Raw genomic sequence first — 24,008 nt, forward strand, 5'->3', positions numbered from 1 at the left:
GAAGAAGGAGATACATGGAAGTTTTGTGAGGCAGGCCTGGTGAAGGCTGAACATCACTTTCTATCACATTTCATGGTCCAGAACCCAGTATTATTATGCCCACCTCTAACTTGTAAGGTGTCTGGGAAATAGAGTCCCTTGGTAGGAAGGAAGTTGATTCTCTGACAGTTCTCTACTATGAAAGGGGAGAATGCATCTTAGTGATTGGCTATCTGTTTCTGTCAAGTATACATATTCCAGGGTACTTGGTGGGGGATCTGAGGGTGCCTGCAATCATAAAAGGATTCCTTCATGGGATTGACTGTTAAGAGAGTCATAAGACTGTCTTCCCTGACATGGGAGATGATCCCTATGTAGAGATGGGAAATGGAAAAGTGACTCATGTGACTCTCTTTGAACAGAAATAATTCCCTCATTTCTGAGGTTGTGGTAGCTTGTCCCTAAGATGAGAGAAGGAGCATGTGACTTAGAAATAGCCTCCCCAGGACTTAGACTCTGTTACCAGTCTTGACCTGCCCCTGCCAAGTTAAGGACACTTTCCTTCCTCTTTCTTATCAGTATTTGTGATTTGTAGTGGAAACTCGATAGTGCTTTTGAGAGTTATCTAACTAATTGTGCCCTTGGTAAGCTATCACACATATTTTCATCTATTTTGACTCATGGGGATTTCTGTCTGGAGAAGTGGGTAGAAATGAAATGCACATGGACTGTAACTTCTTAGTCAATGTACTTCTGATCTTATCCTAGGATGTGGACTTCTTTTCAGTATGCTTGGACAAAATGTAAGATGGATACTTGGTAATGTCCAATGTTTGGAACAAGTCTCAAGGACTGGGAATGTGTTTATCATTTTTTTTTTTTAATGTTTCGCATGGTCATGGGAATGTTGTAAATTCTTGCTGTGGCTCAGTTTTCCCACCTGGAAAGCAGAGATTAGACTCTTTTTCCTCTGTTTTCTCTATACTATGGGCTACATGGAACTTTTTAGGAAATTCCAAGATCTGAAGTTTACTTACGGGTCATAAGGGAAAAAATGTGTTATGTACATGTCTGTTAACTTATAGATACAGTATATATTTTGTAAGTTAGTGTAAGTAAGCAAAATAAACCAATGTTTATACCCAATATTAAACAAGAGCTCATCATTACATACTCTCAGGACAGAGGGAAAAAAGTGTTTTGCTTTGTGACTAAAGTAGCAAATATAAATACAAATGATCAATTTATAAGTCATATCAAGTACCACAATGATATGCCACCAAACCCACATAGCTGACTAATCTCAGCCTTAAACAAAAAAAGATACCAAGAACCAAAATGATAAACACACACACACACACACACAACTAATCTGACAAACCAGTAGCTAAACCTTAAGTGAGCTGGCGGAGTGGAGAATTGTTATTTTACCTTCTGAATCACCATTCAGACCTAAACCCATACATAACGTTTGTCACAATTAAAAATTAAAAAAGATCGAATAGTCACGGCGGGGTTGAACAATTAACTTATTCATTTTTAGCTTGTTTACTTTGCCAAACAAAACCAATTATGAGTTTAACAATTTCTGTCTTACTTGATATCCTTTATGTCAAGAAGTAAGTTTTTTAAGTTTTTAATTTTCACAAATACATTTTTAACTCACAAAGAACTAACTTCTTCAAGGATCCAGAGCTAACCAATACCAGACTGTGCAGGTTAGGTAGAACCGAAGATTTCATTTAAAAAAAAAAAAAAAAAAAACAACTGAGAAAACTTAGGCACAATTGAACAAATTTGCTAGTTATTCTTCCCTGCTTATGGGTGTGGTTGTGTACACTTTCATATTACACATGCGACATTAGCTAAACCAAGCAGAAAATCTCCTGCTCTAAGAGCATTAACAACTGTTGGCTCCCGTCAAGTAAGACTGTGAAAAAAAGTGATTAATTCTGCAACTCACAGAGAAGATTCTAGACCAAGACACAAGGCTCTAGTAGCATCATCGTATTTATTAACGTAGTTGAACCATTTTGCTGATAAAACTTTTGTCTGTGACTATTCTAGCAACAAAATTTTACTCAAAATATTGCACTGTGAGATGGTGTTGCAACTTCAATGTAGTATTTATTAATGTGTTGATTTCCATAAAGCAAATCTTATTCTTAAAATGGCAGATTCAGTGACCAAAAAAGTGATTCAAAAAAGCTTCCCCCTTCCCATGCCAATCCTTGAGACCACTAGGATCAAGCTGAGGTTTGGGCCCCAGGCCTAAACTGAAGGTGGAGGGAAAGAGAGTAACTCATTCCTAACTGACTGTTACAGGCTAATAGAACATTCCAAACATACTCAACAAAGAAACCACATGAAAAATCGCATTTACTGGGCAGCTATAGGAAGGTGCAAACCAAACAAAATGGACTGAACACATTCATCATCTTTACCATGATGCTATTCCTAAGGTGTCCATCCCTGGACCCATCCTTCCCCTCTCACCTGCCCGCCTTCACATTGGAAAAGATCCTGAGCTTTTCATATACTGACTTATTTTTGAATTACTCTTTTGAGGAATAAAATATAATAACATGCTTCTCTCTCTTAATCTGAGAGGGAGAGAGAGAGAGAAAGGGAGAGTGTATCTGTGTGTATCTGTCTGTCTGTTTGGGGGAGTAGATTTGGGCTAGTAAAATACAAGTCATTTCTCCCTGAATTCTCTGCCTCTTGCTGTAGTTTGATTATGGAGTCTCACTTTCAATTTAATTAGAAGACCATGTTCTTGTGTTCTTTCTGAGAAGCTGGAGCAGGAGACTAGGGAATGTGGGAGAAAGGTTGGCCAAGCCGGGACAGGAAGAACAGCTTCTCTAGAAGCTCCAGTTCTGGGTTTCAGGCACTTCAGGAAGAGACTTTCCTCCCCTGTTCCCATGTACATTCAAGGAAAATGAAAGCAAGAAGGCCCCAAAGGCTGCCTGGGTGGGAGAGGGAGGTGGTGAATGAGGTACCCACTAGCAGCACAGACACCACCCCCTCAGAGGGCCATTCCTTGAGGAGAGAGTCATTGACACGAAGGGTTTCCCGCGTGCCTCTTCTTACATATCAGCCACTTTCATGCAAGCGGGAGAGACATTTTTATTGGTAGGCAGGAAATGAGGCTCCAGACCCCCTCTTGAGACAAGTCATTCTAGCCCATGCCTTTCTCACGATCTCTGAACCTTTGGGTCAGTCATTGTAGGAAGGAGCAGGACCTCAGGCTGGAAGTCAGGACCTGGAGGTCATCCTGTGGGCACCTGGGGGCACCACTTCCAACTCTGAGTCATCTCTCTGGTATTGGCCTTGGCTGGGTCACAGTCACGTGTCCTGCCCTGGATTGAAAGAGGGGATCTGACCTCCCTGTAGCAAGTGAAGAAGGGGGCAGGGCAGGAAATGGACTTCCATCCAAAAGGGGAGTCACTTTTCCTTGTATTAAAGCAAAGCTATTTTATCATGATCCTTGCGATCGATTCACCAAGATAGACTCTGCCTCATTTCATTCCTAGAAATCTACTTCTATCCCTGTTATTTTCTTTAGCTCATCTCACTCTCCCTATAAACGTGCTTTCCACCCCCACACTGAATGCCGCGAGAGTCAGCCCTGTTTCTTCTCATGGGTCATGAATGAAATGGGGCTTGACCACAGAGCCCAGTAAAGAAAGAGTGGACCAAAGAAACAAAAGACAGCTGGTCTTTCTCGGATCTGTCCACGTGGATCTTCAGAATAAAGTCTATCCATAAACTTCATATCCTTGATGATGTGTGCTTCCCCGGGGAGTCCAGCTCCCTCATTTCCTTTGTATCATTTCCTGGCTTCTGAATGCCTTGCCTAGACAAAGGTACTTCTGTCTTTCTCTCCCTAGCACTAGAGCAATCTTGAGCACTTTCTCGGTCTTTGCCTTCCACAAAGCAATCCTTTCTTGGATTCAGATTTCCTCTAAGCCATTGCCATTTCTAGCAGTTCATTTCTGAGGGAAACCTAGCTACAGCCTTCCTCACCATCACATCCTCCCCCCAGGACTAGCATACACAAGGCTGTATACAGGGAGCACGTGGGACAGACATAAGTTAAGAGAGAGATGCCAGGTAAAGACTGAAAGCTGCATCTTATCTGGTCAGTATCATGGGGAACCAAAGGAGCAGAGATTATGTGGTGTGATGACCTAATGGTCAGGGAAACATTAGCCTTTTGTCAGGCTTTACACTTGCTGTGTGTCCTTGGACCAGTCATTTAATCCAGTGGATCTCTGCTTCCTCATCTTTTAAAAGAAACCTTGGCTCAATTAATCTCTAAAGATCTTCTCAGATTCCATGATTCTTAGCTGAACACTGAGAGCCAAGAACAGTATCTTACTTTTGTCCTTTGGAGATTATTTCCATAATTCAAGAGGATAAGCCCTCCGCCTGCAACCATGCTACTTTTCTGTTGAATTTATTTTCCTGGAGGCTACTGAAGGATGCTACAGATGTTCCTGGCATCAGATCCCACCCAATACCTCCCAGGCCAGGGCTGGTACTAGATATCGAAAAAATTATCCTACAGTTTGAGGACCATTTCTCAAAGAATCAAAAACCCAAGAGCCAAGAGACTGGATGAGAGACACAGAGCAGAAGAGAGGAATTTCCTTCCGGTTCTCCAGGCAGGACCTGAATGAGACCTGAACAACTAGAACAGAGTCTGTCAAAACTGTTTCCAGAGCGCCAGAGGCAGGTGGGAAACTGGGGACAAAAGGGGTGAATGAGTTTAGTGGCTCTTGACAATCCCTCCAGATGTCTGTTCTGAGAATCGTGGTCCTGCCAGGCAGGCTTCCTCAGGCTACGATTGTGGCTTCTGGGTTCAGCATGAGTCGTAATCCCAAACCCACAAAAAAGGCTGAGGCTCTGCTTCTCAAGAAGGAACTGACCTCAGGCGCCATCTCTGTTACCAAACTAGAGTGGGTGAGAATCCCTAGTTCCCACCGGGAAATGGGAATCACTTTCTCCTAGGTCATCCTGGATTTACATTACGACAGAGACATTTCCCAGCCGAACAGGCAATAAATAATTTCCGTTAGCAAAGATCTCTAGCTTGAGTGAACTCTTAGCATGTTTTATTTCAGAAATGGCTGCATTTTTAGGCCTCGGCCTTGCATATTTGTTTCTTTTCAGATGTAGGAAATGCGACTAAGTCTGGCCTCCAAAGGCTTTGATGGTGATCTGAAGGTCCCTTGGTAACGTTGGAGCTGACAGGGAACCACCCACGCTCTGCCATCAGTCACAGCTCAAATAAGTAACTGAATGGATGCCACCAAGAAATGAGAAGGAACCGGCTCTAGATGATCGTTAAGCCCAGAGCATCAAAAAAGAGAGGTCTTCGGAAACTAATGAAATGGACTGAAATCCTTCTGAACAACCCTACTACTCCCAGACTTGCGTCCCAGGTTTCAGAACATGAACGTCTCAGTCTTGACCCCAGACTGCTGTGTGTGTGTAGGGCGGAGGCGGGGAGAAAGCGGGCAGGTGGCTGGGGGTTGTCTCGGCCTGGTTCAGCGGGCGTAGCCCTCGCGCAGCTTTCTGAGAGCCCAGGCCTGGCTGCGGCATCCTGTCAAGAGGGAAGGAATGCCGCAGAAACGCAACAAGGCGACAGACATAAAGAACCGCGGACACGGATTTGATCCAAGTTCTATGAGGAGTGAACAACAACAACAACCAACAAACGAAACAACGAAACGAAAGATAAGAAAGAAAGGAAAAAGATAGCCCTTTGTGGTAAAGGGCATGCTGGGAAGGCGAGGGCCAGAGCCGCCTCCCCAGAGCATGCTGGGAGACGGGCACCCGCACATCTCCAAGGACCGCGCTTCCCCCACCCCGACCCCGTCGCCCACCCCCAACCCGGAGACGAGAGGAGAGTTGGTCCAAAGATGGCTGCGGAGGAGGGGTACGCTGCGGTGTTCTCTGCAGGTTCCCCCACACTGTGGGGGGTTGAGTCAGCAGGTGGGGAAAACAGTCAAGATGAGGAGACGGAAGAACGAAGGCGGGAGAGAAACGGGATGGACAGAGGCGGCGGGGGGGCCGGTGTGTTGGCGGAGGACCAGGGGAGAGTGGAGCACAGCGCCCCGTGGCCGCTAGCCCGAGGCGTTGATGTACAGCTGGCTCTTGAGAATGTAGTCGATGACCGGCTGGGACAGGTAATCCACGACGTGGCCATCCCCGTGCTGCAGAGCCAGCCTGGTTGAGAAGAGACGCTAATCAGCGGGCATGCTTTCCTGAAAGCAAGGCCAGAGGACTGGCAAGCCCATTCACTTTTGAGGAAAGGGTTTACCCAACACCCATTACCAGTCTTTGCTTAGGCTAAGTGCATGGCGTTCCTATCAGAAAAAAACCCCTTTCCCCTCTAATTCCTCCTCCATCCTGACTGTGCCACTTCCTAACTGAAGAACCTCTGGCAAGTTGTTTAAACCCATCCATTCTTCCATTTCCTTCTCTGTAAAACAGGGGAAATACTGGGGCCTGGGGCCGAGCTCAGCTATCAGAATGATTAAATGTCATGCAGGTAGCACTTAGAAAAGCCCAAGCACACAGTAGGCACTTCAAGGTGTTAGCTATTCTTATGTCATTTCTTTGTGTTTCTCTACACCAAGGTCTCAGGAAAAGGAGTATCATGATTGATTCCTTCTTTTCCTTCCTAAGGAAGCCCTGAGGGCTAAGAAGCGGCCCTCCTTCATGAGGCTCTTCTCATGAGCCCTGGTGAGGGGAAGCACTACCATGTACAGGACTCTCTTCATGCACTTCAGTTTCAGCACAGTTTTGCTCCAGTCTTGGCCTGGCTGCTTCCCATTCTCAATGCACATGGAGGTCTTGGGAATGTCAGGTCCCAAGGAGCCATTTGTAAGAATTCACACACTCCTCTGGACACCTTGATTCTAAAATGCATCTGTGCCTTGCGCTGTGAGATCTCCCCGAAGGCTGGCTCAGGGCCTTTGCAATGCACACGGTGTCCTGACCTTCCAGCAACCTAGGTCCCCAAGTGTCTCCCCACACAGTTTATGGGGAGGCTTCTTGAAAAAGTGGTTTACATCCGTGGTTTCCAAATGCCAATCCCAATTTCACGAGAATCACCCAGAAAGCAGCTCCCCAGAGACCCAACCCCCTGAAATTCTGATTCAGTGGGAATGAATGGGACACTGAAATTTGTGTTGCCATTTAAGTTTTCACAGTAATTTTATTATACAGCCATGGTTGGACCCACAATCTTCCCCTCTTCCCTCGTTGGCCACTGCCACTTCTGCTCTCACCTCATAGTTGATGCTACTGTTTCAAGGGCCCGCATAATCACCTTCCAGGGAAGAGGTCCAGTGGACCTTTTAAAACCTTGGGCTCACTTGATTTCTTTGAAACATATGACACAGATGACAAATGACAGTGTTCTCTCTCTCTGTACCCTCTGCTGCTTTTGTTCCAGGGCCACCAATGCTGGTGGTCTCTGACTGCTCCTTAGTCTTCTTCTATTTATTTTTTTATTACTTTTTAAATTGGAGTATAGTTGATTCACAATGTTGGGTTAGCTTCAGGTGTACAGTAAAGTGATTCAGTCATACATATATAGCTATAATTCTTTTTCAGGTTCTTTTCCTTTGTAGACTCTTACAAAATATTGAGTAGAGTTCCCTGTGCTATATAGTAGGTCTTTGTTGGGTATCTATTTCATATATAGTAGTGTCTACATATTAATATATAGTAATCTGTATATATTAATATATACACACTACTGTATATAGTACTGTGTATATATTAATCCCAAACTTCTAATTGATCCCTCAGCCTTCCTTGAAATAAATGTTAATATGTTTTAAATGTTCCCATAGCCTTCTTTGCTGTTACTGACTCTCCCTGTGAACTCAGCCATACCCTTAAACTTTAATTTACACTTAGGTGCTCATGGCTTTCAGTTTTATTATACTTCCAGACCTCTGTATTCCACATATCTTAGCCTTCCATTGGATATTTCCACTTGGAGTTTATGGTGGAAACTGTTAACTGGCCCCTAGTATCCAGTCTCTCTTTCTTATCCTGAGTAATAGACCCTCCCAAGTTTTAGCTGGACATATGGCTGCCAAGCCTCAAAGTCTACTCCCAGCCTGTCTGGAGGCTAGGCATGGCCACGTGACTGATGCTGAGCCAGTGGGATGCATGGGAAGTGATGGGGGAAACTTTGGGTCGTCTTCTAAAGGACGAAGCTCTTTGCCCTTCCCCACTGGCTGAGAAGAGAAGCCATTGCAGCAGCCGCGGACTCAGAGAGGGAGGCTTCATGTTGAAGAGAACAGAGATTCAATCTCTTTTGACAGTGAATAACATTGAATAACATTTCTCATTTAAAAGTCTAACTATTTAGGGTTTTTTGTTATGGCAGTTAACCTAAACCTTACTAATTCTGTGGGTGCCTCAGAGTGGAAGTGGAAGTGTCAGTCACTCAGTCATGTCCGACCCTGCGACCCCATGGGCTGTAGCCCATCAGGCTCCTCTGTCCATGGAACTCTCAAGGCAAGAGTACCAGAGTGGGTTGCCATTCCCTTCTCCAGGAGACCTTCCTCACCTCAAACTAGAGTCTAAACTAAAAATAACTTCTTCCCCTCTCAAGTCACCTAAAACTAACAGCCTGTCCCCCCTTTTAAAAATCAAGGACTAGCGACAAATAAATGAGATCTAAAAAGAAGGCTACATATTGGGGTAGCTGGTGTCGGCCAATCTAACAGTCAGCCTGGACTGAGGAGAGCTGTATGGGAACCTGAAAGCCAGTTTGACCAAGGTCTCTCTGGTCGTTTGTCAAACGTACCTGCTCTTGGTTGAGCTGACCACAGACATGGGATGGTTGATATCATCCTTCACCACCATGATGTTGTTCTGTGGACAGAGCAGAGAGAGTAGGTTCTCAGTCCCTCACACTAAACTCCTTTTGTGTCCTCACGCCTCCAGCCCCCAGGCTTCTCAGAGAAGGGCCACATCACATTATTACACCAGCAGGGAGCTGGAGGACTCACTTTGTATTTGCGGAGTATTGAAGAGTGGTTCATGATTCGGTCTGTGTCGGCTGCGTCCCGGGGGACCACCACGATCCCAAAGTCCCCAACGATCACCTCCATCTGAAGAAACCGAAGGAGGGGAGAGAGAGAGAGGAAGTAGCCTTTGGTGAGACCTTGACTCCAAACCCCTACTAAGCAACTAGCTAGCAAGGTGGAGCTACCTCCTGTTGGAACCCTAAGCTTTAGTCCCAAACTAGCCTTCTCAGCCTCATAGTCAGCTCCTTCAAGTAACAACCTGAAACTGTGTTCGTGGAATGAGTGGGAACTTCACCTGGCACACTTAATAAATACCTGGAGACTGAATTAATAATGTGCTCCTGCATGTCTGGGCAAGAGCTCTTCAATTCCTGAGGCTCCCGTTGAGCTCAATAGTGTTGAAGGGCAGCATAAAACATGGTCCTTACCTGGTAATATCCTCCTGGGTGACACAGATCCCGTTGCTCAGCAACCAGATCCAAGCCCCTGGTTGGTTTACTGAGAGGGGCTGGAAGGCTCTCTGAGCTCACCTATGTCAAAACTGCTGTGGGACTCAGGGTGGTGACAAGAGGGGAAAGGCTTGGAAAGCCCCAGTGTGTTCACAAGCAGTGACAGGGGAGGATTACTGTGGGGTCACTTCTGAAATCAGCCTCTGATACAAGCCTGCTGCCATCATGAGAAATGACACCTTTTCATTTAAAAATTAACCCCCCCAATTATAGATACAATAGAAACTTGGGAAAGTGAGAAAAAGAAAAAAAAATCAATCACAACCACACAATCCAGTTAACCATTGTTAAATTAACATCTTAGTATTTCTATCCAGGGTTCTCTTCTCTATGGGTGTATGTCCACAACTGGACTGAACTGCAAAATTAATCATTTTATTAAATACCTATATACATTTTTCATTTAGCATTGTATTGTGAGCATTCTGTCATACAGTTAAAAATATTTGAAAGTGTGTTTTCTCCAGTCTGTGTATTTAATTGCCTGACTATACTGTCATATACCATGACATAGTAAGCCAAATTTGTATTATAGAAAATATAGAGTCACTTCTGATTTTTGCAGTTATAATAGCACTTTGTTGAAGATCTGTATACATAAATCATTTACCACATCTCTTGATTATTTCTTTAGGATAGGAAGTAGAATAATTGGATGAAAGGATATGAACTGGACATATTTCAAGCTCTTGAGACATATTACCAAGCTGCTTTCTGGAAAGTCGTGCCAATTCTTATTTTCAAAGAGCCTGCAAATTGTAGCATTTAATAGACTTGGATCTAGTCTGGGCATATTACTGTCTAGATCTTGCCAATTAAGGATCCCAGATGGAGGGAGAAGTGGGGAGAGGCAGGTTTCTTCTAAGCATGCAGCTTATTGGGCAAGACCTGCTTTGGGGCAAAGAAACCAGGTTTCTCCTTGTAATTCTCCAGCCAAGTGCCACAAAAACAGACATTATAGAGCATTATGGCTACTTCTTCTCTATAGAGGATTTCTTTTTTTTTAATTTATTTATTTTTTAATTGAAGGATAATTGCTTTACAAAATTTTGTTGTTGAGGTTTTTTAGAGGATTTCTTTATCAGCAGAATTCCCCTCCTAAGCCTGATTCACTGGTTATGCATGTGTGTGCCCGCACAGTGTGCACGTGTGTGCCCTTGGCTATTTGCAGCCACCTTCACCCTACTTCTCCCCTTGCTTATAGCTGGAGCTAGAGCTGCAATTAAAGATTGACTGAAGGCGCCCCAGGAGGGAATCTGTGGATGTACCATGTCTGAGCCCCCATTGGATCATGCCATTTGGAAGATACAGAACATTACACAACATGCTGCCTCTATTGGTGGTATTCAGATGAGGTAAACTAGCCCCAAGTCTTTGTCCTATGAACCAGGAACGTTAGGGAGGGGTAGGGGAGGGAGTGGAGGTGGATCCAGTGCCTCCTGCCATAGCGTTTAGAATACTGCACCACTACTTAGAAGGTAATCGAAGACACTGGCTGATAAATTTGGCTGAACATCAGAATCACGTGAGGAGCTTAAAAAAAACCTCAAAGCCCAGCTCATACCCAAGATCAATTAAATCAGAATCTCTGGGAATGGGGCCCAAGGATTAGTATTTTTTTTTTTTTACTCCCTAGATTTTAATTTTAATATGTAACCAAGTTTAAGAACCAGTGATCTAAGTACTGAATTAAAACTCCAGGGGAATTATTACTGTAGAGAAAGAGAGAGAAAAGAGAAGGGATGGAAAGAGAAGGGGATGGGAGGGAAAAATTAGAGAAGAGAATCCATCTGGCTGGTATACGTGGAGATTCCTCAACTGCCTTGCTTTGCAGGTGTTTTGAGATATTTGGTGCCAATTGTATAACACAGGATTTGAATTCAGTTTGATTCTGAGAATCTGATGGATGTTTCATGTGTGATGTATAAAGTAGTGGTCTATTTAAAGTGAGCATTCCAGGAATTTCCCTGGTCGTCCAAGGATGGTGGTTAAGGATCTGCCTGCCAATGCAGGGGACACCGGTTCAATCCCTGGTGTGGGAAGATCCCACATGCCGAGGAGCAGCTAAGCCAAGTGCCACAACTGCTGAAGCCTGCATGCCCTAGAGCCCGTGTTCTGCAATGGGAGAAGCCACCACAATGAGAAACCCACATACCGCGACTAGAGAGTAGGCCCCAGCTTGTTGCAACTGAGAAGAGCCCACACGCAACAATGAAGACTCACCACAGCCTAAGATAAATAAATAAAAATGTAACAACCTAAAAAAAGGTAAGCCTTCTAGTTTAAAGCATGAAAACAACGGCTCAGAATGGCAGTCAGGCCTCGCGGGGACGGCCCTCTGGGTGACATTAGTGCAGCTGCTGCTTTCTACTCAGAAACTGATGACCTGAGCACCTAATCAGTAACCACACAGGCTGCTCAGTGGTGGCAGGCAGATGGAGGCCTCGCTGATTGCGATGGTTTCCTTTTCCAGAAACAGGTGACAGACGTACCCCCTGGGAACAGATGTGGCGGAGGAGACACGTCTAGCAGACAAGACACACAGCTTTGCCACATCCCAGGAGCATCTCTGCAGACGTCTGGACCAGACTGCAGACCTTTTCTGCTTCTTTGGCCAGACTGGAGGTCACGGGCTTGATTTTCATGCTGGAAGGTGTATGTGGGTGTGTGTTTTGGGGTGATAGGAGGTGCCGGGTGCTAGAGCTGGTGAAGTTGCCCTCATCCCATGGGTGTCCATCTCCCTCCAGAGGCTTGGCTGCCCTGCCCACCCCCACTCTCATCCCTACCCCTGTCTTCATGTGGCCTCCAGGATCCACCCTCTCCTGTGTCCTCCTACCTCACTGGTTGTTCTTTTGGAGTTTCTCCCTGTACTGTTCCTTCTTTTCTTTTCTTTTTTTTTTCTTCCAGCTGCTCATCATGTGGGATCTTAGTTCCCCAACCAGGAATCAGACCCGCACCCTGTGCACTGGATATGTGGAGTCTTAACTGCTGGACCACCAGGGAAGTCCCTGTGCTGTTCCTTCTTATCTCCCTGATCTCGAATGACTGGAGTCCCCCAGGCTCAGTCCTTGGACCTCTTTTCTATCTATGCTTGCACTTTTAATGATTTCATTCCATTTCAAAGTTTGAAAGACATACAGAAGGCTCTCAGATTTATACCTCCAGAATGGACGTCTCTCCTGAACTTCAGACTCATATATCCAGTGGCTCTTCAACAGGCCCACTTGGATGAGGTGTCTCAAGAGTAATATTCCATAAGCCCCTGAACGCTCTGACATCAATCAGTCCCCTCCACTGCCATCCCGCACACACCAAAATGCTATTCCTTTTTCATTTCAGTAAATGGAAACTCTTTCTGCAACTGCTCAGGCCAAAATCTTGGTATTATCCATGATTCCTCTCTTTCTCTCACATCCCACATTTAGTACATAAAGCAACTCAGTTGACTTGGTCTTCAAAAGAAATCCAAGAACCTGCTCATTCCTCATCATTTCCATCACTTCTACCTTCAAGCCTCTTCTGGTGGGTTAAAATAATGGGGCCCCCAAACACCCAGGTCCTAATCCCTGGAATCTCTGAATGTTACAAGATGTGATTAAACTAAGGGTCTTGAAATTGTCCTGGATGATCTAGGTGGGCCCTTATGTAATAACGAGGGTCCTTACAAGAAGAAGGAGAGGGAGATTTAACTCAAGAGAGAGAAGATGATATGAAGATGGAGCAGAGAGGATGCTACACTGTTGGCCTTGAAGATGGAAGAAGGGGCCATGGCGTGCAACAAGTGCAGCTCAAGAAGTCGGAAAAGGAAAGAAACAGATTCTCCCTGAGGGCCTGAGGAGGGACTATGGCTCTTGACTATGACTTAGCTTTGGCCCAGTGAAACCCATTTCAGACTTCTGGCTTCCAGAAATGAAAGAAAATAAATGTGTGTAGTTTTAAGCCACCAAGTTTGCAGCCACAGAAATTGTCCGTCTCCATCAGCTCCCACTTGGATCGCTCTGGTCTATTTTTCTCTTGCCTTTTTCCAGTCTATTCCCAACAGCCAGACCGAAATATCAGTCAAATTACATGGTTCCTTGGCTCAAAACCCTTCACTTAAATACCACCTTCTCACAGAAACTTCCACTGGCCACACTATTTCAACCTCCAACCCTTTGCATAGAGACCCTCACCCTCCCCACACCCTCTCAGTCCCCACATCCTAACTCGTCTTCATTTCCCCATTGCATGTGTCTCTATCTAACACCTTGTATATTTTCTTTGTTTAACCTTACTTTTGCCTCTTTCTCTCTCCCCTATGAAGGTAACCTTCATGAAGGTAGGGAATTTTGTGTTTCAGTCATTGCCATGTTCCCGGGTGAAGAGGATCATACATGCTCAATATATACTGTTGAGGAAGAGGATTCCTGCAGAGTCCTCTCTAGGAGCTAGTTAGCTGATATACTCTCCCACTTTAGGATGTGGAAGGCAGCCCCAGTGTACCTAGTAATGGGAACTCTAAGAGACTCCAGGAAGTGACTCTAGAGAGACTTTCAGGTCTCCATGAAAATCATGGGTAATTTTAACTTCTGAATGTTCCCAAACTTCATCTGATTGGTCAGTGGAATCACCTTGGGGAGCTTTACAAACGATAACAGGCCCAGGGATTTTGATACACCGTGTCTACAATCAACCAGAGCCTCTGTCTTTACAAAGCTCCCTAATCCTCCCGAGGCACACCCACTTTGGGATTATTGTTGCTTTTAACAATAGACAGGGACTTCCCTGGTGGTGCAGGGGATGGGAGGGCTTCCCTGGTAGCTCAGCTGGTAAAGAATCCGCCTGCAATGCAGGAGACCCCAGTTCAATTCCGGGTTGGAAAGATCCCCTGGAGAAGGGATAGGTGACTCACTCCAGTATTCTTGGGCTTCCCTGGTGGCTCAGATGGTAAAGAATCTGCCTGCAATGCAGGAGACCTGGGTTCAATTCCTGAGTCAGGAGAAGAAAATGGCAACCCACTCTAGTATTCTTGCCTGGGAAAGCCCATGGACAGAGGAGCTTGGCTACAGTCCATGGGGTCACAAAGAGTTGGACACAACTGAGTGACTCAGCACAGCACAGTGGATGGGAAGCCACCTGCCAATGTAGGGGACATGGGTTCTATCCCTGGTCCAGGAGGATTCCGCCTGCCTCAGGGCGGCTAAGCCCGCGTACCACAACTACTTAAGCCCGCCTGCTGCAACTACTGAACCCCACTTGCCCTACAGCCAGTGCTCCCCAACAAGAGAAGCCACTGCAATGAGAAGCCCCATGCACCTCAACCGAGAGTAGCCGCCGCTCGCCACAACTAGAAAAAGCCCTTGCGCAGCAATGAAGACCCAGTGCAACCAAAAATAAATAAATAAACACAAATTTACAAAACAATATAGGCAACTGCCTAAGCTGCTAATACCCTGGCTTGGTGTAGGATGAAGTCAAAATGAGATAGCTGTGGGATGGGCACTCTGGGAACTCCAGCAAAAATGAGGACATCCCCCCACCCCTATGCCCTAGAGAGATGAGGGCAGACATCTGACCCTAGGAAACAGAGAGTTTCTCAAGCGCTCCCTGCCCATGGAGCCCTGGGATGGAGCTTCTGTTCCAGCTCGAGTGGCCCAACACCTCCTGTGTCCTCACAGAGACGTCTCTGCTGGTCTTGGTCTTGCCTGGGGGAGGGGAGGGGGGTGGGCAGAGGCATTCTGATTGGCAAGTCCCTCTCCTGACGTGACTGCTGTGACCTCATTCTGCCACACCGCGGTGAGCAGGATCGGGGTACAGTCTTCTCCCCCACCCGCAGCAGACAGTGGTCTCTCAGGGTAGCTCTGGCCTGTGTCCTGCCTCAGAGGTGGGGGTCTGTGCCATTCATCCTGCTTCAACTTCCTGCTCACAGGCTCAGCTTTGATCATATCTTTTCGTCTTCCGGGGCAAAGGGTCCCTGGGGGCAGCAGGGGTAGGGCTGGGGAGAGGAAGTGGGAGGGGGCAGACTCTGCTTCCCCTCCACATGGGGAATCTGAGGAAAGGATATGACACATGTTGGGGCAGGAAGCAGCTTGGCCTTGGGAGGGAGAACACTCCGGGCAACTTGGGCAGCAGATCTCTTGGAAGGAATGCGGAATTACCATCTTCCCTCAGGAGGCAGAATTTCCAGACTTGCCTTACTGGGTTCCACGGATACCTGGCCGGGAAGATGCCCTGTGGTCTTCCTAGCCCACCCCATGGCTTCATCTCTTGGCTCAATCACTATCCAGTGGGAGACATGAAACAAATGATGAATGATTTCACCCGTGTTGCTCTGAAAGATAAGGTGGGTTACTATTAAGTGGTACTACTATTAAAATCTTGTAGTGGCTAATTGTCTTCTGGGTAACTGACAAAAGTTTGGGCCACATCCCACTGTGGAGGCTGAACTCCTCCAACCAAGCTGTTTCCAGATACTCTTACATTCTTTCATTCAAAAACTTCTATTGAGTGTATATGGTGAACTGGGCACTGTCTCCGTGTTGCCCAATAAGATGGACAAGTTTAGTGTGCCCACAGAACTCACCTACAGTCAGGAGAGATCATAAACAAATAAATATGTAAATAAGAAAACATCAGGTGGAGCTAAGTACAATGTTGAATATAAAACAAAATGACCTTGAAGCCCAAACCTAAATGGCAAGAAGGAGCCAGGCATAGGAATACCTGGGAAAAGAGCATTCCCAGTGAGGCCACAGCTAATGCAAAGACCCTGAGGTGGGAAAGACTATTCAAACGAGGAAATCAAGTGTAACTGGAGCACAGAGACGTAGGGCAAGTACAGAAGAACCAGATCATGATAAAGATGGGATTTCATTCCAAATGCAAAGAGAAACCATTAGAGGATTTTAAACAGAGGGTTTGACTTCCTTTAGCAGCAGAATCCAATTTACATTGACCTGCCCAGGCAAGTCTAACTGCTAAGACCCTCTGTGGAATCATTCTGAGATCAGAGTTTGAAATCCTGACCATCTCCCCAAACAGTTCTTCATTCTCAAGGGAGAGGACCTGAATCTCTCGGGCTCACTTGTACTTGTTCTCCAGATGAGAATAATCAGGGATGAACAAGGGACTACCAGCAGGAAGGGGAAGCAACATTTATCAGGGTACCTGTATGCACCAGGCATAGTACGAGGAGATTTATTTATTAATGCATTTAATCCTTACAACAACCATTTTCTGAGATATGTGCTTCAGTTCCCACTTTATAGACAGGGAAACCAAGACTCAGTGAGATATAGTAACTAGTCCAAGCTGCACAGCTAGTGAGTGAATTTGAATCCACTCTTGTCTGCTTTACAGGCTCTTTTTTTTTTTTTTTTAACCACATCATGCCTAATTTAGATCCATTAAAAAAATTTTTTTATGTTGTATTGGGGTATAGACAATGAACAATGCTGTGGTAGTTTTCAGGTGAACCGCGAAGGGACTCAGCCATACATAAACATGGGTCCATTCCCCTCCAAGTGCCCCTGCCATCCAGGCTGCCACATGACATTGAGCAGAGTTCCATGTGTTCCAGTAGGTCTTTGTTGTTTATCTGTTTTAAATATAGCAGCGTGTACATGCCTATCCTGAACTCCCTAACTGTCCCTTCTCTCCATCCTTCCACTCCTCCCTTCACCTCACTCCGGGCAACCATAAGCTCGTTCTCCAAGTCTGTGGGTCTGTTTCTGTTTTGTAAATAAGTTCTAGATCCATTTTAAGACTCGCAGTTTAGTGACTTGAAATTTTTTGGTTTGAAAATATAATCTATCTTCATTTTTTTCTCCAGGCTTACGGTGAGCCATGTCCTCAGTTCATTACTCCACGTCGCCCCCTAAAGTATGTAATTTTGTGTGCTTCTGAGTAGGTTAAACCAGATGCGAGAGCATCCAGCAGAAGCCACGAAGTAGGTGAGGGGCATCTGAAACATGCTCCTCCCATTTCAGGCAAGAATCCTCCACCCTTGTTCTGCACCCGGCTTCTCTCTGGAGGGAGGGCTGAGCAGATGCTACTGCGGGAATGCATTTTCAGAATGGCTTCCTTAGTGCAAATAAACGAATGACCCTTCCAGGGGATTTCCCAGAGGAACCCCACACCCATTTCCAATCTGCTTGGGGGTGTGGGAAGGCAAGGGATTCCAGCCTCAAGTCAAAAGCCTGAAAACCAAAGCAACAGCGCCTTTCACACGAGAACCCTATCTCCCAGGGTAGGGGGTAAGCTGCCTTTCCCTGGGCTGGAAACGCGGCATCAGGCTTATCAGTGTGGGGGCCTAATCCCTGGGGTGGAAGTGTCCATCGGGCTTCCTGGCTGGGGCGGGACTGTCTGATAAAAACCATCTGAGCCTGAAAAGCCAAATGTTTGTCTTTGCTCCATTTGTCCTGGAGCCCTGGGATTTCTTCTGGAGTGGCCAGTGCCCCAGGCTCTTCCTCTGTTTATTTTCTTTGGTTGTTTTCCCATAGCTGGTGGATGTAGGAAGCAGTTAGCCCATGCCTGGTTGGCTGGAAAAATGTAGAACACAGCCAATTAGAGCCAGCCTATGGAATGCTGGACTGCGAAGTGCAAAAAGAAAGAAAAAGAAAAAAATAAAAACTTCCTCATTAGCCCATCTCTGGTGCCTGATGTTCCACCTCCAGGTGTTCATTCCTTTGAGTTAAATATTGACCCTTGCTCATTTGAAATGCAAATACCATTTTCAAGTGGCAAATACATGTAATCATTAAACTGAAATGATTTTGTCTGCTTGCTGAAAAGTCAGAAGCCTCCCAGGCAAAGACCAAGATAAACCTTCTGTTTCAGCCAACGAGAACCATCTCCCCAAAAGGTCTTATTCCTACCACTGGATCTTTGACAGCCTTCTCTCAACCTCCAAAGCCCTTCTCTTTGCACTCACTTAAATCCAATCCTGCCCATCATTCAAAGCCCAGCTCAAGCTGCTGAAAGAAAGTGAAAGTGAAGTCACTCAGTCATGTCTGACTTTTTGCGACCCCATGGACTACAGCCTACCAGGCTCCTCTGTCCATGGGATTTTCCAGGCAAGAGTACTGGAGTGGGTTGCCATTTCCTTCTCCAGAGGATCATCCCAACCCAGGGATCAAACTCGGGTCTCCCGCATTGTAGGCAGACGCTTTACTGTCTGAGCCACCAGGGAAGCTGGGCTGCTATGAACTACATGCCATTCTTCCCACTTGTCTGTCTTACCTGCACTAGGGAACTGAACATATGCAAAGTCCTGCTCTGCTGTTAATAGCTAAGTGGTCTTGGACAAGTCTGGTTTCCCAGATGGTACAGTGGTAAGGAATCTGCCTGCCAATGCAGAAAATGAGGGTTCGATCCCTGGGATTGGAAAGATCCCTTGGAGGAAGAAATGGCAACCAACTCCAGTATTCTTGCCTGGGAAATCCCATGGACAGAGGAAACTGGTGGACTGCAGTCCATGGGGTTGCAAAGAGTTGGACACCACTGAGCATGCACACGCACATGCATGCTCGGACAAGTCCAGTCCAAGTGAGCCCTGGTTTCCATATCTATAAATGGACTCCACTTTCAGGAGGGCTCTGGGGGTTAACTGAGATAAGCCATGAGAAACAAGAAGAGTGTTTATTGTCTGTCTCCCCCATAGAAGGCAAAGTGCACATGGTCGGAAACTTGACGTATTCTGTTCTCTTTGTTCCTTCAGCCCTAGAACAGTGTCTGGGACATGACAGGTACTCAATAAATATTTTAAAACCAATGAATAAATAACAGCCAACATTTATTGACTGCTTACTAAGTTCAAGAACTCTTTTAAACTTTCTGTATGTTTCATTTCATGTACTATAATGAACTAATAGAATAAAAACTGTAAGATATTTTTAGCAAGTGCTGCCAGGACAAATAAAGTACTTACATTCATACTGGGCACTCAGTATTAGCTGAAAGATTGATGGAAGGAAAGAATGCCTGAATCAGAATTAATTTGCCAGATTGCCTTCCATTATACTATAATGGAAAAAGCAGCTGGCAGCATAAGATCACTGGACGATGGGCTTTGTTTGAGGGAGGGGAGGAGGATACGAGTTTCCTGTCTCACAAATCTGTCATGACTTGACCCTTTCGGCTTTGGCCTTGCCTTCTCACAGGCCCTGGTCCAGGCCGGGACACCTGCTTCCCTGATGGTGTCAGGATGTGTGCCTGCTGTGTGCTTAGTCACCCAGTCATGTCCGACTCTTTGTCATCTGCAGCTCACCAGGCTCCTCTGTCCATGGGATTCTCCAGGCAAGAATACTAAAGTGGGTAGCCATTCCTTTCTCCAGGGGCTCTTCCTGACCCAAGGATCAAACCTGGGTCTGCTGCACTGCAGGTGGATTCTTCACCACCTGAGCCCCCAGGGAAGCCCAGCGTCAGGATGCAGCACAGCAAAGATCAAGTCTCCTGGGGGAGATTATTCTAATTAAAAGGTTGGGAATGGGATGGACTGGTGGGGACTGGGTCACCATCTCCAAAAGTGGGTCCAGGAAACTGGATCTTGCTTTCTCTTGGGAATCAAGAATGAAAATGCCAAGTGCCAGACCATGCAGAAGCAACTCTTCTGTGTTCCATGGAGAGAAATGTGATGAATATGTATGGCATTTTCTCTTCATGGAATGTAAGGACAAGGGGTGTGTCACTGGTCAGAGAAGGTCAGAATTCACTATGGGCTAATGGATCTTTGTGTCTATTGGGAAATGCCCAAGGGATGTGCTTGAGTTGGGGTGAGTGGTTGTGTAATTACATTTCTGGATGGAGAGCATAGGTTCAGGAATCCAAAGCAAAAGAATGAGCAAGACTGACTCAATGGAGAGTCTGTGATTGTGCCGAGAGAGACCTTGGCAGCCCTGTTGTGGAACAGACTGTCCCAGCTGCTTCTGACTGGGTGGGGACATTGCTGCTCCATGGCCTCTGGTGAGCGTTCTTTATAGAAGGGTGGAGAGGCTCCTATGTTCCCCACAGACCTGTTTGAACTAGTGGCTTCTCCCCTGGTTTTTTTCTGAGAATTCTGGAGATGACATGGGAAGCTGGAATGGGGAGCAAGGACATAGGACTTTTCTAAGAAACCTGGCTCTCTTCCCCACCTTTCTGTCCCATCATTGGCAGATTCAGAGCTTCAGGCTCATGGTCACTGAGCACAGATCTGTGGCCATCAAGTATCACATGGGACACCGGGTAAAGAAAAGAAGTGTGTTCTGATAAAGGGTGCACTAAATGAATGAAACTGGGGGCAGAAGTGGGTCTCACATATCTCATCCCAGGTAATCTCATAGTTAGGAACAGAGATCCCTAAAACCAGCTGCTTCCAGGCAAACTCCAGAGGGTAGAACAGAGGCAGGAGGTAAATGGAGCATGCCCCCACCCCACCACCACCCACCAGGGAAAGCAACTGGAATTCATTCCCCGTGGACAGAAACTCTGAAACATCAGTAGCAGTACAATCAAGAGAGGAGGCTGAGCCCTGCCTGGATAAGAGATAAGAGACTACACATTTCTCATTCTCAAAGTCAAGGAAACCCTCCCGACTAGAAATCTCCTCAAGAGGTCAAAAGTGGAGTGACGCCAACTACCCACAGGCCTCTTGGGTGAAATCCATCTTGGCTGAGAGATGTACATAGACATGGGAGGCTCCTGAGATATACCAAATACACACCCAGAACCAGACAGATTGAAATGACTGGCCAAAGGAAACCTGGAAGAAATGTCTCATAAAAGTGATTCAAACTATCACGAGGGCGCGGCTCTCTGAGTCCACCCATGTGTCTATCCACACGTACTGTGTTCTTCTCCTCCTAATAAACACTTCACTTGTTACACTACTTGCTGTCTTTGTGGGAATTCTTTTCTGCAGAGTTGAAGGGCTAGGGTCTTGTCTCGGACCACTCATCTAGCAGCTAGGATTTGGTGCTCTCATCTCTGAGACCCGGCCTCAGTCTCTGGCCAGGAACCGAAACCCTGCTTCAAGCCACCGCCGGCTGAGGCCACCTGAGATCAGAGCTTCCTATTAAAATCACCAGGGCTCACCCTGGACCAGTCTTGAAAGAAGGACCTTTCTTTCCTAGACCGTGAGCTCCAACCTTCCCCCAGTAAGGACAGTGGGATAAATCACTGAGTGGCTAGCTAGTTTCATGCTCCCTGTGTCCACTTTTGTCCAATCCCCACCCTATTTCTAGCGGAGAACCAGAGCCTTTACAAAAGGAATTTGCAGGGCAGAAAGCAGAACATTTTGAAGTCACTGGCTTTAAACACACTGACGAGATGTTCCTTGAGGTCCTGATGAGGGAAGAGACAATAGGGGCGCTATCTTCAGCGGAGAAAGAAGAGGTTCCACTGCCCCCTGCTCCTTCCACACTAGAAAGAAGCTAGAGATCCGTGAAGCCCACCCGCTGCCCGAAGGGGAAAGCCTCAGAAGAAGACAGGGGCAGGATCATAGGTGGGTGGGGTCCAGCACGGGGCTTCCAGACTCAGTCAGGAATCCTATTCTCCAGGTGGGCACAGAGGGGAGGGCCACCCACCTCAAGGTCCCGAGAGGGAAGATGTGTGTGGCAACCCCAACGAAGAGATGCTCGTGTTCGGAGCCCATGTGAGCCTCTCAGGTTCTGCTCGTCAGCAATGACTGAGACCTATTTCCCATCATCCCTGGGAGTAGTGATTTGGAGTTGAATTTTCATTTGGTATGAATAAATTACATGTGATATTTCTGGCACACCTCTGTTGTGGCCTGAGAGTCACACTCATTATGTAAGGAAACAACTCCATGTTTTTTTCTGTTTTTTTGGTTTTTTTTTGCCTCTACCTCAGATGGCATGATTCTAAGGATCCCACAGAGTCTTTGTGGGCGCTCGAGGGTAGGGAGGTTGGCACTCCAGGCTCTAGAAAATCCTCTGGAGTGAACCCTGAGGGGCTGCTTCACCCAATCGCCCTTCTGCCCGTGCTGTGGACGGGCATTCTCAGCCCCTTCAGCCGCACAGACGTGGGGTCCCTGCTTGGTCTGGATCTGCTGCACCTCTGGGAGTAGCCAGGCTGGGTGCTCTGATCCCTAGGGTGACGGTCAGGTGGGAAGATGATTGAATAAATGGGTGTCAAGTCTGCCTCCACTGCCACAGCCCCAGTACATCAACAGCTTTCGGTTTCTTAACTTTTCTCTTTTAACCAACGTATTCCTCTTCCAGTTGGTCCCACTTCAGCATTAGGGACCAACCGGAAGAGGAGTGACCTGGGGCTCTTTTCCCTGGTCTCTACAAGTTGGACCTGACAAGGTCAGGAGCAGCCGTTTCGGAGAGAAGCTAGAGGCTCTGCCGTCAGCGCAGAGGGACTGGCTGTGCTTCAGGGGCCCCCAGTTGTGTCCATTTCAGGCTCCAGAAAGCCTGTGTCTGCCCTTGAGAGGCCCACATTACAAGTCACATGCAGCAAGGAGGCCCTTGAGACGTCCTGCTCACGTGCTGGCCCTTCAGGCTGCTGCTCTGTCACTTTATCCCTGTAAATCCCCTCCCTGGCTGCCAGGGCCTCCCCGTGGGAAGGGGCCTCCGGCTACTGCCCGGATTTGCCCGGATTCTTGAAAGAGCTTTGCTGAAATCTTGTACAGAACTTCGCCCGCATTACTTTTTCCCTTCAAAGCAGCTTGCGAAGTAGAGAGGAAAGTAAAAGTTAATTAAGCCACTTAATCCAGAATTGAAAAGAGGTTTAAAATTTCACCTGCAAGAAATTGTTCAGGCGTGGAGAGGAAAGGGCTTACACAGTATAATTCGTTTCCCCTGAAACTCTCCCTCCCTGCTTGGTTATCACACAGCGTGTTAGCATTTATGCCCTTCACCTTGAACGTCTCTGTTTATCGATGTGTCTATATAAGTAGATTCACTTATTAACAGTTGTATGCACTGTGTGTCAGGTGCTAGGCTGGGCACTTTACATGGACAATCTCATTTAATTCCTCCCAAACCCTATGAAGGGTACTATTACGATGGCCATTTTTGAGATGGGAAAAACTGATGCTTGTAATATATCTTGTCACAAGCTGTGCTGAAGTAGAACTGAGATCTTGAGTTTCACCCTGAAGGTTGTCTCTTTTCTCTTTCTCTTCAGAGACATATATGTACATGAGAAAATTTCATAAGCTGACATCTCGCCACCTAATACTTCCGGGCAGACACTGTATTGTATATTGCTTTTTATCTGTAGCATTCTGAGATTTTAAATCTCAGAATGCTACAGATAACATTCTTTAGGTTTAAAAAAACAACCAAGGCTCAAAGGAGTTGAGTGATTTGCATGGGGTCACACAGTAAGTAATACAAAAAATGTACTAAGTCTAGAATATCTGCCATGAGAAACCCACTTTCAAAGGGCCATGGGCTTGGGAGCTAGCATTAGGTCTGACTAACAGATGAATGAATTCATGAAATAACAAAAATGAATGTATGTCTAAAGGGTG

At 46.3% G+C, this 24,008-nt stretch overlaps 1 protein-coding gene across 3 annotated transcripts in view; it reads right to left on the reverse strand.

Annotated features, from left to right (window-relative positions):
* Window positions 1-1,971: 1,971 nt before the first annotated feature.
* Window positions 1,972-24,008, reverse strand: part of NMNAT2 (nicotinamide nucleotide adenylyltransferase 2) — a 220,421-nt gene continuing 198,384 nt past the window's right edge. For all 3 annotated transcript variants that reach the window (XM_055582904.1, XM_055582905.1, XM_055582906.1), the window contains 3 exons: window positions 9,024-9,125; window positions 8,819-8,886; window positions 1,972-6,213 (listed from right to left, as the gene is read on the reverse strand). In XM_055582904.1, coding sequence (XP_055438879.1) covers window positions 6,111-6,213; window positions 8,819-8,886; window positions 9,024-9,125 — 273 coding nt within the window. In that variant the 3' untranslated portion in view covers window positions 1,972-6,110. The remainder of the gene's footprint in view (window positions 6,214-8,818; window positions 8,887-9,023; window positions 9,126-24,008) is intronic.

Source organism: Bubalus kerabau, chromosome 5, assembly GCF_029407905.1.
Source record: "Bubalus kerabau isolate K-KA32 ecotype Philippines breed swamp buffalo chromosome 5, PCC_UOA_SB_1v2, whole genome shotgun sequence".
NCBI lineage: Eukaryota > Metazoa > Chordata > Mammalia > Artiodactyla > Bovidae > Bubalus > Bubalus kerabau.